The sequence below is a fragment of the Aegilops tauschii genome, chromosome 1, assembly GCF_002575655.3.
Source record: "Aegilops tauschii subsp. strangulata cultivar AL8/78 chromosome 1, Aet v6.0, whole genome shotgun sequence".
NCBI classification, from domain to species: Eukaryota; Viridiplantae; Streptophyta; class Magnoliopsida; order Poales; family Poaceae; genus Aegilops; species Aegilops tauschii.
The window spans coordinates 293106210-293122611 of NC_053035.3; the positions used below are offsets into that span (position 1 = coordinate 293106210).

At 41.9% G+C, this 16402-nt stretch overlaps 1 protein-coding gene across 2 annotated transcripts; it reads left to right on the top strand.

The window, feature by feature from the left end:
• The first annotated feature begins 3766 nt into the window (after nt 1-3766).
• LOC109744505 (phenylalanine--tRNA ligase beta subunit, cytoplasmic) lies at nt 3767-14456 on the top strand. 2 transcript variants are annotated; one of them, XM_020303629.4, is made up of 20 exons: nt 3767-4033; nt 4587-4705; nt 4804-4859; nt 4962-5065; nt 6063-6192; nt 6915-7030; nt 7128-7194; nt 8424-8465; nt 8620-8661; nt 8842-8918; nt 9126-9252; nt 9358-9525; nt 9811-9936; nt 10040-10150; nt 10277-10411; nt 12060-12134; nt 13543-13650; nt 13734-13820; nt 13909-13995; nt 14083-14456. In XM_020303629.4, exons 2-20 carry the CDS (start codon nt 4648-4650, stop codon nt 14149-14151), a joined length of 1785 nt encoding a protein of 594 aa, XP_020159218.1. In that variant the 5' UTR covers nt 3767-4033; nt 4587-4647; the 3' UTR covers nt 14152-14456. The 2 variants fall into 2 exon arrangements, with proteins under 2 accessions (XP_020159218.1, XP_020159217.1); XM_020303628.4 differs by having other exon boundaries at nt 3773-4033; nt 4442-4705.
• The last annotated feature ends 1946 nt before the right edge of the window (nt 14457-16402 follow it).

Consider the following 16402-nt stretch of genomic DNA (forward strand, 5'->3'; position numbering starts at 1 on the left):
ACACCTATTTTCTAGCCAACCCGAATCTCGAGGGCGAGATTCATCTTAAGGGGGGTAGGTTTGTAACATCCCAAATTTTCAATTTGAAATGTTATACATAGGTCATCATACGCATATCATATTTTATTTGCATTTCGTTTGCGATCCCAGGAATTCTAAGCAACTCAAGGACCCACGGAGAGAGTTGGGGATTTCATTCATTTTCATATTTGAATTCTTCTCAAATATTGAAAAGAGGATCACTTTGGTTTTAATTATTTTTCTCTCCGAAATATTTCATTATAAAAATAAAAGAGAGGAGATAATATGACTTCTCCAAAATAAAAGAAATATTAGAGGAAAAATGTTAAAATCAAATAAATAATTTTTATTTGGATTTTTATGGCCATTTTATTTGAACTAGAAAAACATGCATTTTTCAAAATTGCATTTTCAGGCCAAGAAAATGTTCATTAAGTTCTAAATATTTTATTTAGACGGTGAAAATTGTTTTTGGCATTTTTAGATTTTTTTTATAATTCTTTAGGATTTTTCCTTCGGCGGATTTTATTTAAAAAAAAGTCTTCGGACTGACTGGGCCGAAGCCCAGCTGGCCCAGCGCCCGGTCGCCCCGCCCCTGAGCCGGTCTCCCGCTGCCGCACGCGATGCCGCCGCCGTGGCTGCCTCGGAGTCTGCCGCCGCCCTGCCCCCTCCCGCAAGCACCCCCCACGACCCCCTTTATAAGCCGCCCCACCCCCGCCGCCTCTTATCGTCCCGCTCGCCGCCCAAGCCACCGCCTGCGCCACCCCGCCGCCGCACGCCGCCGCCCGCGCCGCTGCCCGCCACCCCACGTCCGCGCCGTAGCCGCCCCGCCTCGCCGGAAGCCGCCGGACCTCGCGGATCTCGCCGCCTGTTTTTTTGGTTTTAGGTAAAAAAAATGTCCCGGTTTTTTTAGAAACCCTAGATCCGGTTTTTTTATATCGGTTCGGTTCGGTTCGTTTTTTTGGTTTCGTTATTTAGCGAGCGTCCGCTCGTTAGTACGTTTATAACGAACGCTTTCGTCCGTTCATCTCTGTTAACGAACGTTCGCGCCGTAGTCTTTTATTTTATTTTTTATCGGTCATGGACCTATCCGCGATTATTTTTATCGCAGATTAGCCCCTGATCTTCAAACCCTCGCAACTTTTTAACCGTTCGGCCAAATCCAGTGAAACCAATGCCAAAATCTTCGTCTCGAGCCCCTCTTTCTGGTTAATCAACTTGAACATGATTTTGACAATTTAAAATTTGGTTTCAAGCAGATTTGAATTCGAAGTTCTTTTGACCGTAGAATCATCCGTAGCTCCGATTCGATTGATTCCTTTTGCAAATCGAATCTCTTCAGTTGAACTTTCAGATTTGATCTTCTTATTTTAGTTTTACCCTTGCATCAATGCTTGAGTGCTTATGTATGCTATTATTTGTTTGCGATAGAATTTCCGGAGTGGGAAGCGTGCTACTATGAGTCTCTAGGGTTTGCGTATCGTCAGCAAGGCAAGTAACACTTTGATCATATCTCTTTATCACCCAGTTTTTTGCATTAGTTACAATCCTCAAACACTGCATGATTAGGATGTGATTAACATGTGGGCATTGGGAAGTAGATGATGAGGTAGAACCTATTGTCCTTTTGTTATCAAACCCTTGGGAGTTACTTCTACGGTATGCTTATATTGCCATGCTATGCTCGTAGACGTGGATTGGGTTTGAGTGTATCCATGACAGATGTGAGATTGTTAATTAATGGTTAACTTAAGGTGGCTACTTAAACACACATCTGGGTGGATTCGTTGCGGGCACCTGGGGATATACCAGTGTTGTCCTTTGGTTCGCCACCCAGGCTCAAAGGGATCATAAGATTATTCATGCTAGAAACTTCCGTGTGCAGCCACAAGCTATTATGGGCTCTAGCATAGTTGAGTATGTTGCAGGACCTTTTTCAGTGGTAGGCTAGCAGATGTAGAGGATGTAGGTTGGTACTGTCTACCCAGAGTAAAGAGTTAATGCTTCTGAAAGACTGTGTCTCAGTCATCCGTTTCTCAAACATCATGTAGTACGAGAAATCCAAAGGAGGAGATCGAGTCTTGTGGGGAAAAGTGCGCAAACCTCTGTAGAGTGTACAAACTAATCATGGATAGCCGTGTCCCCGATTATGGACATCTTGAGTATCTGGTTCTTGGATTATCATGTTGATATCATAACTCTAATTAATTTGTTGGGTTGTTAATTACTTGTTTAATTGGGATTGAGATGGGGATTTACCATTGTCAATGTTTATCAACTACCCTGATAGTTAAATAAAATATATTCCTTTGTTGTAGGAAAAAATGGCTTTTCGCAAAACATTATAACCATAGAGCCTCCACCAGCCATATATGCATGTAGTGATAGCATTTACTTGTTCATTGCTCTACTATGTTATATTGCCAGCATATTCTATGTGCTGACCCGTTTCAGGCTGCAACATATCATGTTGCAGATTTTTCAGACGAAGAGTAAGGTGCTCTAGGTCATTGTCTTGCACTCAGCTATGCCGTTGGAGTTGATGGACTCACTTTATCTTCCAAGCCTTCCACTGTTATCTTATTTAGATGGCCTTAAGCCATATTTATTGTAATAAGTTCTCTTTTGAGACATTCAATGTAATCAGTGTGTGATTGCACTCTGTTATAAATCCTTCGAGTACTATGTGTGTCAGTATTACCGATCCAGGGATGACACTTATACACAGAGATTTGACCGTCTGAGGTCGGATCACTACAATCTGACACTACAATATCGCGTCAGAAATATAGGCTTTGTTCTGAATTTATATTAATGATTTTTTTGCTCTATTTGGATACATCTTTGATAACTACCTATTTGAGAATGAATAGGTTGTTGATTCAACTTCTAATAATAATTTCGTCCAAAATAAATTAAGCACGAATAGAGTGTGAATTAACTAATGTAATTTTGTTCAAACTATTTTGTCCAAATGAATTTGTACATGCATATCTGTATCATGCCTTGTCATCTGTGTTAGCATCTTTACATCCATCTTGAATTCCAAGAATATTTTTTTAATCTTAGCACACAATTTGAATTCCAAGAATGAATTTTCAATGCTAAGAACATTTTCTGAGTACAGTAGCATTTTTGGAATCCATGAACAAAGCTTGAATTCCAATAACAATTTTTTAATTCAAAAAACATTTTTTGAATCCAAGAACAACTTCTCAATTTCAAAGGACGAGTTTTTAATGCCCTAGAACATTTTTAATCCAAGAACAACTTTTTGAATGAGTCGGACATTTTTTGAATCCATGAACAATTTTGATTGCTGAACAGATTTTAAATGTGTTGGACATTCTTTTAAGACAAGAACAATTTTGAATGTCATGAATTTCTTTTGAATCAACGAACAATTTTTCAGTTTGAAAGAACAATTTTTTCAATGCCTCAATTTTTTTAATCCATGAGCAATGTTTTAATTCTAAGAACAACTTTTGAATGCCTTGAACAATTTTTTAATTCCTTAATCCAAGAACAGTTTTTGAATTGAACATTTTTTGAATCCAAGAACAAATTTCAAGTTCAAAGAACAATTTTGGAATCACTAGAACATTTCTCAGTCCAAGAACACTTTTTTAAACATTTCTCAGTCAAAGAAGTTGGCCAGGGGCGCAGCCCACTCTCTCTACCACTTCTGCTGGGCCTCGACCAGTCAGCCCAATAACAAATAGCGGACGAGGGGACTGAGGCAAAAGAGACGCGAGTTTTTGCCGAGAAGAAAGGAGTCGTCTCGTGCCCGTCGAACCCTATCCATCCCGCCGCCCGGCGCCCGGCCGCCCGGCCGCCGTGTCCCGTGTCCGGTGTCTCGTTGACCTGCGCCCCTGCCCATCCGGCGAGCCCCAGGCAGCAGCGAGCAGTCCCCTTCCATCTCCTTCTTGGCTGCTTCCCTTGCTGATCTGCAGGCTTGCTTCCCTTGCTGATCTGCAGTCTGGCATCCTTCGGCGTTCCGCCTCAGCAAAAGGTATCCCCTTCTAGCCATCTCAAGTTCTCAACTCAAGCTTAAATTCCACAGAAAGTGTGGCCGTCGCCCTCGGCACTAATGCCTTATAGATTGAAACATGATTTTAATTAATTCTTGTTGCCCTTAGTATTTATTTTAATCTCAATTGCCCTTAGTTTGTAATTCCACAGAAAGGACCTGAAGGCCAATCTCCATTCGCTTTGTCATGTGATATAGTAGTAATTGCTTTGTGTTTTCTACTTATTAAATGGCTAGTGTAATCAAAATTACTCCCTCCGTCTAGGTGTATATGTCGTTTTATGAAAATCAAATAATCCCAAAACAGTAGATAGCTATTCCAGAACTCAGAGACTTGCTGCTACTCATCACTCTTTATTATTATTATTCTAAAACTGACTCCTAATGCAGCATCCATGTTACGCCATGTCATGTTAAAAAGGATAGTCATTGCACGTGATAAAAAAAGTGCGACCACGAGCCCCGCGCCCACCTGTCTGTCGAAACCCCCTCTCAGTGCTTTCACCTCATCGGGCTCCCCCGCCGTTCTTGCTAGGTTACCAGGCTCGCGTGTCCCGCCACCAGCAAACAACACAGCGCCGCAGCCGCCGCTCGCGATGCCGACAGTCAGCGTCGGCCGCGACCGCCTCTTCGCTGCACTCGGCAGGGTCTACAGTAAGCGCCCCCCCCTCTCAACCCCACCGCATACTCCTTCCCTTAACCCGCCGCGAGAGCACGTAACTAATATTGTTTCTTTGTTGTTGATGCTCCAGCGCAAGACGAATTCGAGGCACTCTGCTTCGATTTCGGCATCGAACTCGACGACGTGGTGAGCCGCTCAGATCTGTGCCATTTTTCTCTCCTACTCGCATGCTTTGGTATTTGGGTGTTAATTTTGTTTGATGTGATTTGCTTCATTGGGTTTGTGTAGACCACAGAGAAGGCCATCATCCGGAAGGAGAAGCACCTGGAGGAAGATGTCGAAGCGGACGGTGATGACGAGGTCATCTACAAGATTGAGGTTGCTGCCAATAGGTAAGCGCATTTTGGTTTTGCCAGCTGAACTGTCTGTACAAGTGGCTAAACTGCTCTGACTTGAGTTGCTATGGTGTGAGATATCTGTCCGTCTTCGGGTATCTCTAGCTCAATTAGTCTGCATTGAGCTGCTAATTGTCAAATCAAATATGTGTGTATGCATTGGTGTCACCGTAGCTGTAGTCATGTAACCCGTTTGCTTTCTTTTATTTGGGCGAGCAAATTTTGTTCTGCTATTCAGTTCAAAGTTTTTGGTGTTTATCGGTATCGTGGATGGCATGCGTCACTTAATTATTGGACTTTGTGGAGATTGACCTTGTTATCCGTACTAATGTCAGCTCAAGTCTAACCTGCATTTATGGTGATTCTTTTGGTTTTGGCATCAAATTTGGAACCAACATCTGTAGGTTTTGTTCACTCTGATTTTTATTTAATTTGACATAAAATTTGGCTGCACCATCCCTATATATGATAGTAATTCTTGTTACTGGTAAGGTTTTAATGAGTAGTTTATTTTGTCTTGCTACTTTTGTATTTAATTCTATTCTCTTGTTCATTTTGGGTGTAGTAAGAAATTATTTGGTGCTGTGAGACACTTGTAGTATATTAACTTGCTTTCTTGTACATGTTTGATGTGAGATAATAATACTTCAAATAGTTGAACTTCCACACAGCACATTGTGTTCAACCACGAACTTTTGCTTTCTTTCCAGCAAAAGAGAAAGAACTGCTTTCTCGTATATGTCTGATGTGACATAAGACTTCAAATTGTTGAACCTTCAAATAGTCTACACTGGTTTTATAGATGGGAGTATCACCTTATTAGTGTTGCTGGCATCAAGTATGCACTGGAAATGTCTTGGTTAGCCTTATGCTTTGACGATATGTTTTCTTAGTTTACTAAGTTCAATTGGATGACTTGTTGGTTGTTAAAAAAACTACAAAGAATTAGCATAAGATTTCTTATGCAGTGTGATGTCCATTACAATGCATGCAGATATGATTTGTTATGTCTTGAAGGATTAGCAAGATCTCTTCGCATTTTCACTGGGAGTGAAGCAACCCCTATATTTAAAATTGCTTCAATCCCCCGTGGTTCAATGCTTCAGATGCATGTTAGACCACAGGTAATGAGTTGAAGAAGGTTCATTTTCACCCTCATCTAGCTCTTTATTATACATAAGGTTAATGCATTTTACCCTTATAATTTCTTATGGTCATATTACGGCATATGCCAAATTTTCAATTAATATACTTGAAAAAATATGAGAAAAAACAGTAAGGCTGAGTATCTTCAGTGTTTTGCTAACTTCTGGGTAACGGTTCTGTATTAGCTGTGGATAAAATCGATAGACAGAGTCTAAGGGTTTGATGTTCGTCTCAATTGGAAACTCTCTTGAACAACTTCATTGTTAATGCATATTCTGGATAAAAAAACATTTCAAAAAAGGAGAAATGACTCTGTGAGTTAAATGAATGACAAAAAAGGGATTTGGAAAAAGAAAACAAAGGCGGACTTAACGCACTAGTTTAATTTTCTATACATATGTTTGTCATGCTTAATCCATGTCTGTCATAAATGTTCCGTTGTAGTCCTGACCATTTTTTTTTTTATCGGTAGTCCTGACCATTAATATAGCAGAAAGAAGAAATGCAATTCTTAGATGTTAACTTGCCCATGCTTTTGAGATTCTAGACGCTAGCAGCAGATGACATGCCAAGTAATGGATTACGTCATTTTTAAAATGTTGTCCCTGTTTCTCTAGAAGGTAATGGATTATGTATGCACACATCTATCTATTAAAGGAAAGTCAAAGCCTTGACCAGCTGATATTTATTTCTTTTGCAGACGTCACAAATTAGACCATATGTAGTTTGTGCTGTCCTAAGAGGAGTAACTTTTGCTGAAGTCAGATACAACAGCTTCATTGATCTTCAAGACAAACTCCATCAAAATATTTGCCGGTATAACTTGTCTGGCTAGCGGTGGCGTGTTAGTTTGTTTTATGTGAGTTGAAGATCATCACCCTTAGTTAACTCACTGTACTGTGCTGGAGGACAGGAAGAGAACTCTTGTTGCTATTGGTACCCATGATTTGGACACTCTGCAAGGACCCTTCTCATACGAGGTAGATTTTTGACCTTGCTGCAATTAGCTACAGTTTGTTGATGCTCCTTATTAATTCCATCAAACATCCCAGAGAGCTTTGTATTTCTGTCAGGCACATCCTTGCTACTTCATTCTGTGTGTGTTCTGCATTTTTCTGTTCTTCTCTGTGGTTGGTTGGTGGGGGCCCATATTTCTGTTTGAGGATCATTGCTAAAGCTTTTTTTTTCAAGGTTAGTTAAGTTTTTTAGGGATAGAGAAACGCAGGACATGTTGCGGTACATTTAATTGATTTTGCACGCATCATGAAGCTGCGCATGTCAAGGCTATAGCTTATTGGCCCCAAAAGCTCCCTTTGGCTGCCTCAGGCCCTGTTTAGGGGAGATTCAGGTTTGTCTTGAGTTCACCAGAAGCAAAGTATACTTCTAAACAGGCTGTCTTCAAGTTGGAGCTTACTCTCAGCTTCTATTGATAAACTGGAGCTCCTTTTCACCAGCATTTTAGAGAAGCCATAATTTGGGGGAAACGTGGGCCCAAGGTGCCCCTGTTATTTGAACCTATTGCATTATGGCCTGAAGCTTTGTAACACGAGCCCAAGGTGCTCCCCACTGTTTGTGTTATTCCGGCCTATGAGTTCAATCGGTTCCATTTTTGCGGACTGCTGTTGATTCCGGGGAGGTTAACTGACAGTTGAAAGGTGGGGATTCGGGTCTAGTTAGTAAATAAGAGTAGCTCTCCCTGACCTGTGTGCAATCTCCTGATGCTATTGACTTCAGATGGAAATTCGGAGAATCGGTGTTAATTTTGGTGTAACTGGTGCATGAACCTTGGAACCATTGTGCATCCTAGGCATGGTTTCATGTTCATAGTTATTGTTGACGAACATGTTGAATAGTGGTGTTTGGATGTGACGTCCCCAAATACAGTGCACTATTTATGCTGTCCATATTCTTTGATAGCTTGGCTATTTGAAGTAAATACAAAGAAACACCATAGGTGCTGAGTTTTCAAGTGTACCATAACTTGTATTATTTTTCTTTATGTTTCGAGATTTTTGCGGGAATTTTCCACCTTGCAAGCTATTCTTGACTATAGTATATATCTTCTTATGTGCCTCTTGCAGATAAGCTTTTTTCATTTTAATAAAAAATCAAAAATATTGTTTTTCCTTTATAGCTGATGATGCGACAATGCAAATGCCCCTGTTGATTCCTATCATCCTTTATTTGACATATCAATTAATCTTTTCAGGCTCTACCACCACAGGAAATCAATTTTATCCCATTAAAACAGGTAAATAACTCACCACTTTCAACCAGGTGATACATTATCCCCACTTAACACGTTACTGTTAGAGCATTTCTGCAGTCTTTTGTGCAGGTTTCTGGAAAAACAGAAGTTTTGACTTGTATTTCTTCTTTTCGTTTGCTTTGTTATATTGGTTCAGGAGCAAACGTTCAGAGCAGATGCATTGATGGATTTCTACCGAGTAAGTAGCTATGCCACAGGTTATAGTGCCTTGCTACACTTAATATTGCTACTTATGACCATGGGAACCAGGATTTTCTGAAGTTCTGCAGTTCTATACCCTTGATGCTTAGTTCTGATTTTCCTTAAATACGCTCTCTGTACATATTGGTCACCGATAGCTTACGCTTTCTTTTGGCAGTCTGACATGAAGTTGAAGAAGTTTTTGCATATTATCGAGAATTCTCCAGTTTACCCAGTTATATATGATAGCAACAGGTAAACCAATTTCATGGTATTGTGGTTACATTTTCTCAACTTATTTTTGTTACAAGGCGTATAGTCTGGTTATAAAAGGCAAGACACGTGTTTGGTTGCCAGTTCAATACTTAGCTTAAATTGTTTGTACCAGGACTGTTCTGGTACTTATTCTGGGTCCTTGGTTTGTACTGCCCATACAGCAAGCTGACATTCTAATACTTGCAGAACTGTATTATCGTTACCTCCTATCATCAATGGTGCACATTCTGCTATCACCCTGAAGACAAGGAATGTGTTTATCGAATGCACTGCTACAGACCTTACAAAAGCAAATATTGTTCTGAATACAATGGTAGGTGTGATGTAATGCTTGCTATCTTTTAGATTGGAAATGTGCTGTCCTTTTGGATGAAGATTAGATTTATTTTGTTGATGCACCTGCTACCTATGTGTCTAGGTTGCAATGTTTTCGGAGTACTGTGAAAATAAGTTTGAAGTGGAACCAGTTGAAGTGGTATCTCATGATGGAAGCACAGCCATTTATCCTGATCTTTCATGTTATAAAATGGAAGTTTCGCTCTCTGATATTGTTGGACCCATTGGAATCTCCCTAGATGAGACGCAGGTATATTTTATTGAAGCCTGAAAAATCATCGAGTACAGCATATCATTTCGCCGGAAACCATGGACCTCATATCTGGATAAATAGTTCAAATAAGTGATAGATTTTGATCTTTACTGTAGAACAGCTGGTTTTTCTGATGCAAATTGCAATGTTCTACCTGTATGCAAAATTAAATTAAACAAATATTTTTTATAATCAATTCAATGTTTTCTGCTTGAGTTCTTTGAATTTAAGTTCGCAGCTTTGAGCAAGTGTGATGATACGACTGAGTATTTGAAAGTTCAGGTTATCTCCCTTCTGAACAAAATGCAATTGCAAGCGGACCTTTGTTCATCAAATCGGGAGCCTTGTATTTCGGTGTCTGTCCCTCCTACAAGAAGTGATGTTCTGCATGCTCGTGATCTAGCAGAGGTAACATATGCAATTCCCTACCTATCGAAGGTTCTTTTTTTGTAGTTATTATCTAGAATTGGTTGATAGTTTCTGGTTTGATTTTCATTTTCATTCCATACAGGATGTTGCTATAGCTTATGGGTACAACAATGTGCCAAAATCAAAACCAAAGTCTATGACAATTGGTGGAAGGCAACCACTAAACCGTTTCTCTGATAAAATTCGTGCCGAGGTATGTGCTTAAAATATTCAGTACCTTGTAGCAATCCTTCAGTGGTGTTCCATATGCATATGCATATTTATATGCATATGTTCACTCATCGATATTTTACTGGGAGAAAAATGTTTTGTGGGGCAGGTTGCAAGAGCTGGTTATATGGAGGTGCTCACATTTGTTTTGACTTCACATGAAGAGAACTTTGACATGCTAAACAGGACAGACGATGGAAATAAAGCAGTCATTATTGCAAACCCCCGTACTTCTGAATTTGAGGTGAATTGCTCAAGTACTAAAGGGTGTCTTTATGATTGGGTCTTTCATTTATTTGTTACAGCCGGTTGCGGTAGAAAAATGTATGTCATTCTTTTGTTAATTGCATGTTAATCAGCGAGCAGTGTAAGCGTTCGTTCATTGAGGCCTGGCCTTCTATGCTTGGTATCTTTATTAGCTTCGTTTTTGAGAATAGTTGTAGATAATTACATATGCATACAAGTAAAATCAATAATGCATGCACAACTAGTCAACTACCACCAGGTGCTGCATTATCTGCTGATTAAAGTTGATGAAATGTTATGGTTCTGTCTTTTTGATTAATTAGTATAATCATTAATGCATGGACAACTACTCTCTAGTGCCGCATTATTTACTGATTGAAGTTGATGAAATGTTATGGTTCTGTCTTTCTGATTAATACCTTTTGGATGGTCTTATAGTTATACATATTGTCATCATACTCAGGGGCGGAGCCAGGATTTTGGTATAGAGGGGGGGGGGGGGGGGCAAGTTGAGTTGATAAAAGAATTGTCTAGAGCGAAAAATAGCTACCATAATACTATAATAATATGTCACTTTGAGGCCATAAAAACATGTATGCATTTGTATTAGTTTAAATTTGGCTCTACCATTATCAATAAGATGAAAAAAAATAACAATTTCATCCAAAGCAAACTTAACTACTAAATTTTTTCCAACGTAGATTTTCATACAATACCGAAGAAATCGTCTCCTATTTGGCGGCTCTTAAAAAACTAACGAAGCTTTAGAGTGTTTGAGGGCGCTTTCTGATCTATACTCACAGCTGCCCAAGGCCCCAAGCGCAAGTTTTAGAAATAGCCTCACAACACAAACAAAAGAACCGAATCTGATGTATAATTTTGACACATCAAGAACTAAAATCTGATGTATAATTTCAACATGTACAAGAACTAAAATCTGATTTATAATTTCGACACGTACAAGAACTAAAATCCATTAGCATCACAACAGAAGAATTGAGAGAGATCAATACAGTAATCGCTAATGCTACTGCTAACCTTGGGTAATTCCTTGCGGACGGCAGCCTGAGGCATAGCTCTTCGTCCCATCGCGGCACACATACGGTTTCAATCTAATCACAGAGGCAGTGAGGGGCGGCGGTAGCAAGGGCGAGGGGAGGAGCGGAGGTGGCAGTAGGGCGTAGGGTTAGGAAAGGCAGCGGCGCAACGCTAATCACACAGAAGAGGCTAATTACGCAAGGGCCTGGAAGCCATCTGTCCAATCGTGGGCTGTCTCATGGGCTTTTTCTTCTTTTCTCATTTTACGCTTGTGATGGGAGGGGCCGAGTACGTGCAATTATACGAATTTTCGCTAATTAATCACTACCTATTAAGCGTTCCTTCGATCGTTAGGGGGGGCCAGGCCCCTGCTCGCCCCCCCTTGTCTCCGCCACTGATCATACTCCTGGTATATGTGGTCATTCATATTTAGCTGTCTTCACTTACCTACTGCAAAATAAATCAATATTTAGCTGTCTTCACTTACCTACTGCAAAATAAATCAATACATTTTGTTTCTAATGTAAGATCTTGAAATATAATTATACAATTCACATGTGCTTATTCCAGTACGCAATGTATGTTTTGTTTTGCTTGTGATCTTGCAGGTTGTAAGAAGTAGTCTGATGTCATGTTTGTTGAAAACGCTGAAGCATAATATAGACCATCCAAGGCCCATAAAGGTACTTTATGTAAACAAACAATCGTATTCATCAGCTTAGTGTTAGCAGTGTTACTGAGGTACCCTTCATGTGGCTAATGTGCATATACTCCCTTTTTTATATAATAACAACATTCTAATTATTGGCTGACAAGCACACTCCAAGTCTCCAACCCAACCGGGCTCTCTCTTTCCCTAGCTCGTTGAGAGTCGTCTTCTGCTCCCTGGCTCCTTCCCTTTTCTTCTCCGCCGGCGGTGCCGGTTGGAGCAAGGATGGGATTGGATGCGGGGCTTCTTCTGTAGATAGTAGGCTTAGATTTATGTTGTTCGGCCTTGTGCTGTGGTCTGGCTTCATGCCGTTGGGGAGTCTGCCTTCGGATCTCGCGAGCAGAATCCGGTGGCCGTTCTCGTCGTCCTCCGCAGCGCCTTCATCATGGAGGCAAAGGGATGGCGGCGGATCTGGCGAATCCCCTCTCAATAAGCTCGCGGTGACACTTGGAGACGCCGCTGTGGTGCTCCTCCCCTTCCCTCTCTGCCGTCATGTGGCGGCCGGGGTAGCGGTGGAGAATCGCAGCAAGTTCAGCTCCAACAGTGCCTCTCCTTGTCGGATCTATATCTCTTGCGAGGATGGAGTCCGTCCCTGCTCTCGAGGAGGTTCTCCGGCTTCTCCTTTCTTTGCATGTTCCTTTAGCAGATGAGAAGCGGCGGAGTTGATGCAGATGGGATGACGCTCGTCACCAACGGTGGTCTTGGAGAGGCTACGGCGCCTACGGTAGCCAGCCGGTCCTGCCAGCAATCCGGTGCATCCTATGGCTGAAGGGTGGCCCTTTTCAATCCTCCCGGCTAAGTTGCCACAAGGGAGGCACTACAACTTCAGTGCAGATTCCATGGCGTACAACCTATAGCTCTAATACCATGTTGATGATAATTAACTTGATATTTGTATGAGGCCAAAGCCAACATATATACATGTACGAGAGGATGCCAAAAGGCTAGAATACAAAAGGCCAAAGATCATCATCAATATAACTCTTAACAGAGGGGTCGTCGGACCAAGTGGTCTCGTCCCCGGCGCCGGCGATCTTTGTTCTGCTCGGGGGTTGTTAAGGACCCGATTGCATTTTACTTTCGTTTTCTGGGGTCCTCCTTGCATAAGTCAGGGATCTGGTTGTAATCTGTATTTTTCTTTGGGTCCTGCTGCTAGATGCTCTGTACCACCGCTGATGCATCTGGGGCCTTCAAGCCCCTACCAGTGTTCATTTTATTATTATTTATCGGCTGATACATAAAATTGGTTTGTAATAATTATGATTTTTAATACACGTTATCATGATTTTCTAAAAGAAAGGCTTTCATCTTTCATAGAGCTGCTTATGTTGCTAATAATCAATTGGCCATAGTATATTTTTTCAGCATTGTTATGTGTGCAGATTTTTGAAGTTGGTGATGTAGTGTCATTGGATACTTCACGTGATGTTGGTGCCTCTAATAATCGCCGGCTTGCAGCTTTGTACTGTAATAGTAATTCTGGATTTGAGGTAAATAAGCAATTACCTTTGTGCAGGAGTAATATTTAAAGTGCTTTGTTCTTGGCCTTGGCTAATTGTTATCAATTACCCAGGAAATTATGGGTTTGGTGGATAGGATTGTCAAAATCGTGAGAGCTCCACACATAAATTTCGGCCAGACTTACTATGTTCCTTCAAGTGTAAGCATTTGAAATTCTCGATACATTTGGGTACATCCAATGTTCCTTTGGTTGTTATGAACATCTGTACTGATGTCTTGTCTTGTAGGAACCCGAGTTCTTTACTAAAAGACAATGCAAAATTGTTATGAGTGACGGAAAGCAGGTTGGCTACTTAGGAATTGTCCATGCTGAGGTAATTTTTTTTGGTCATGCGCAAAAAAAAAAAGCCATGGAATGATGATCTGTGAACAGTTAATTTGACCTAGTCTGTTATATGCAGGTGCTAAGAAAATTTGGCATTCCGGACCCCTGCACTTTCGTTGAGATTGACATTGAGGCTCTTTTGTAGTTGCCATGTATATGAATCAGGGGATTCGCCCATTGGTTTTGTTCACTTGGCAGTTTGGCAGGCGTGTGGTATCTCAACACAACAGGACCCTCATTTTAGTTTGGACACCACATGCTCAATTGTAGTACTAGCTCACATTGGTGCTTGCATGTTTTTGAGTCTGAAAAAGGAAGAAATATCATGATACTGTAGATGCCTCTCAGCTTTTTGTGAGTGAAAGATGTGCCTTACTTTGTTTCCGTATTGATACAATTATACAGCACCATTTTGGCAGATATGTTTCTATGAAATATGCCAGTTATTAATATTGTGAAGAATCTGATGGTGGAAAAGCAACCACTTAGTTCGTGAAATCCCTTCCAAACCATGTTTGATAGGATGCTTAAGTAAATTTAGCGTTCAGCGTCTTTTTCACCAAACCTGACAATTCAGTTCTGTTAGTCGAACAAACCCTGACCTGCCCACTTCTTTTCCCAGCTTGCGGCTGAACTCTGCTGTCTATTTCTCCCGATATCTGTTACGGAAATTTGCAGGGTTTTTTTTTTGAGCTGGAATACCTTGCATTCCATGATTATGGTGGACCGACCAAATCGGCGGCCACAGCTTGGATTACATCTACGGGGAACTCCGAGAGCCAGACATACTGGCCATTCGGAAGGTTCCGACCGTCAGAGGCTGCCAGCATATGCGCTGGTTTGTTACAATTCATGGGCTGGAAAACTACCTTAGCCTCAATAAACGCTTGCTGCAATTGGAACTTAGCTTCCCTGAATAAGACGCCAAGGGGGCTTCGATCAGTCGTGAACGAAGCCGCTGCTTGCTGCAGGGGCAGACAGTCGGTCTGGAAGATCACCCGGCCCATACCAACTTGTTCAGCAACATGGATGGCCTTCAGCAACGCAGACGCTTCCGCATGCATGGCATCTTGCATGTGCTGCAGACCGCCCGCCGCTGCCAATACCACTTCCCCGTCTCCATTCCTGGCGAGGGCACCCCAGCCCCCTGACCCTGTAGCCATGTGATGGGAGGCATCAAAGTTGATCTTGATAAAATCTTGGGGGGGGGGGGGGGTCCCCAATGGGCAATCGGTCGAGTTGTGGCCTGACTCTTTCTCTCAAGAAATTCTTTCCATTCAACAACATCGTGCCCCACCTTTGCGCTGAAGGCCTCAACCGATAACCTCTGTTTTTTGTGGTTTCATTTTGTTTCTCTCTGACCACCATGACCACAGGAGGCTAACCACTCTTAGAACCGAGTCCTCGGGGAGTTTGAAAATTAACTCAAGCATAGCCTTGGGTGATTGCGTAGTCAGGAGCTCAATTCTGACCCGCTCCAAACCACAGCCCCTCCAAATTTTCTTCACTTGCACCGCAGGAATAGGTGTCCTCCATCCTCCGGTAGACGGCCGCATAGGACGCAGGTTGTGTCAAGCTCGACCCCAATTCGCTCAACATTCCGGAGTAGGGGGTGGCTGTTATGAGCCAGGCGCCACAGAAAGTGATGCACACGCGCAGGGCATCGGATTTGCCCCATACCATGCCCTTTGCTGGTGTCCGGCGGTGCTCTCTCCAGCTTGTCTTGTGCGTTGTCGCAGCAGCAGCTCAGTGTACACCCAGTAGGCCGACCTTACTGAGAAGAGCCCTTTCTTATCGAAGTGCCATGCCACAAAATCCTCATACTGATCGCAGATGGGGATAGCCATGACTGTTGCTGCATCTGCCGACGTGAAAGTCTGTGTCATAAGCTGGTGATCCCACTGATTAGTAGCTGGGTCGATGAGTTCTGACACCCTAGTTAATAGGTTTCCCCCTCGCAGTGTACTGGGTCTCCTTGTCTCGTTTGACGACAGCCATGAGTAGACCAATTGTAGGCGCGTTGCCTTCAGCTGCAAACATTTACTAGCAAAAGAGTCTGTACGTTGCAACGGGCTATCCATGATCTAGTCACTGATGCTTCACTACAGAGCAAACACCGGACTTCGAGCCCCCCTCCTCTTGTGCGGGTCATGGATGTCGCTGAGTCGAGGCAGTGTGACATAAGGCGGTGACTTAAACTGTCATCTTCCTGAGAAGTGGGAGGACGACTCCTGCTCGTGGCCAGAATTTCCTCCTTTTAATACGTCCATGTATACATGTTAAATTGTTAATGTCACCAATCTCACGCTTGCAATGAATCATATATAATTTGCATATATCATGCATTAGTAGTAAATTAAGAAGAAAATTTGATGCCAACGTGCAGCAAAATAGTA

Excerpts from the sequence above, each read along its gene's own strand:
- LOC109744505 (XM_020303628.4), top strand. The coding sequence starts at position 4,447 with ATGTTACGCCATGTCATGTTAAAAAGGATAGTCATTGCACGTGATAAA. Across the intron at positions 7,195-8,423 it reads AAGGACCCTTCTCATACGAG|GCTCTACCACCACAGGAAAT; the intron begins GTAGATTTTTGA and ends TAATCTTTTCAG. Across the intron at positions 8,919-9,125 it reads GTTATATATGATAGCAACAG|AACTGTATTATCGTTACCTC; the intron begins GTAAACCAATTT and ends TAATACTTGCAG.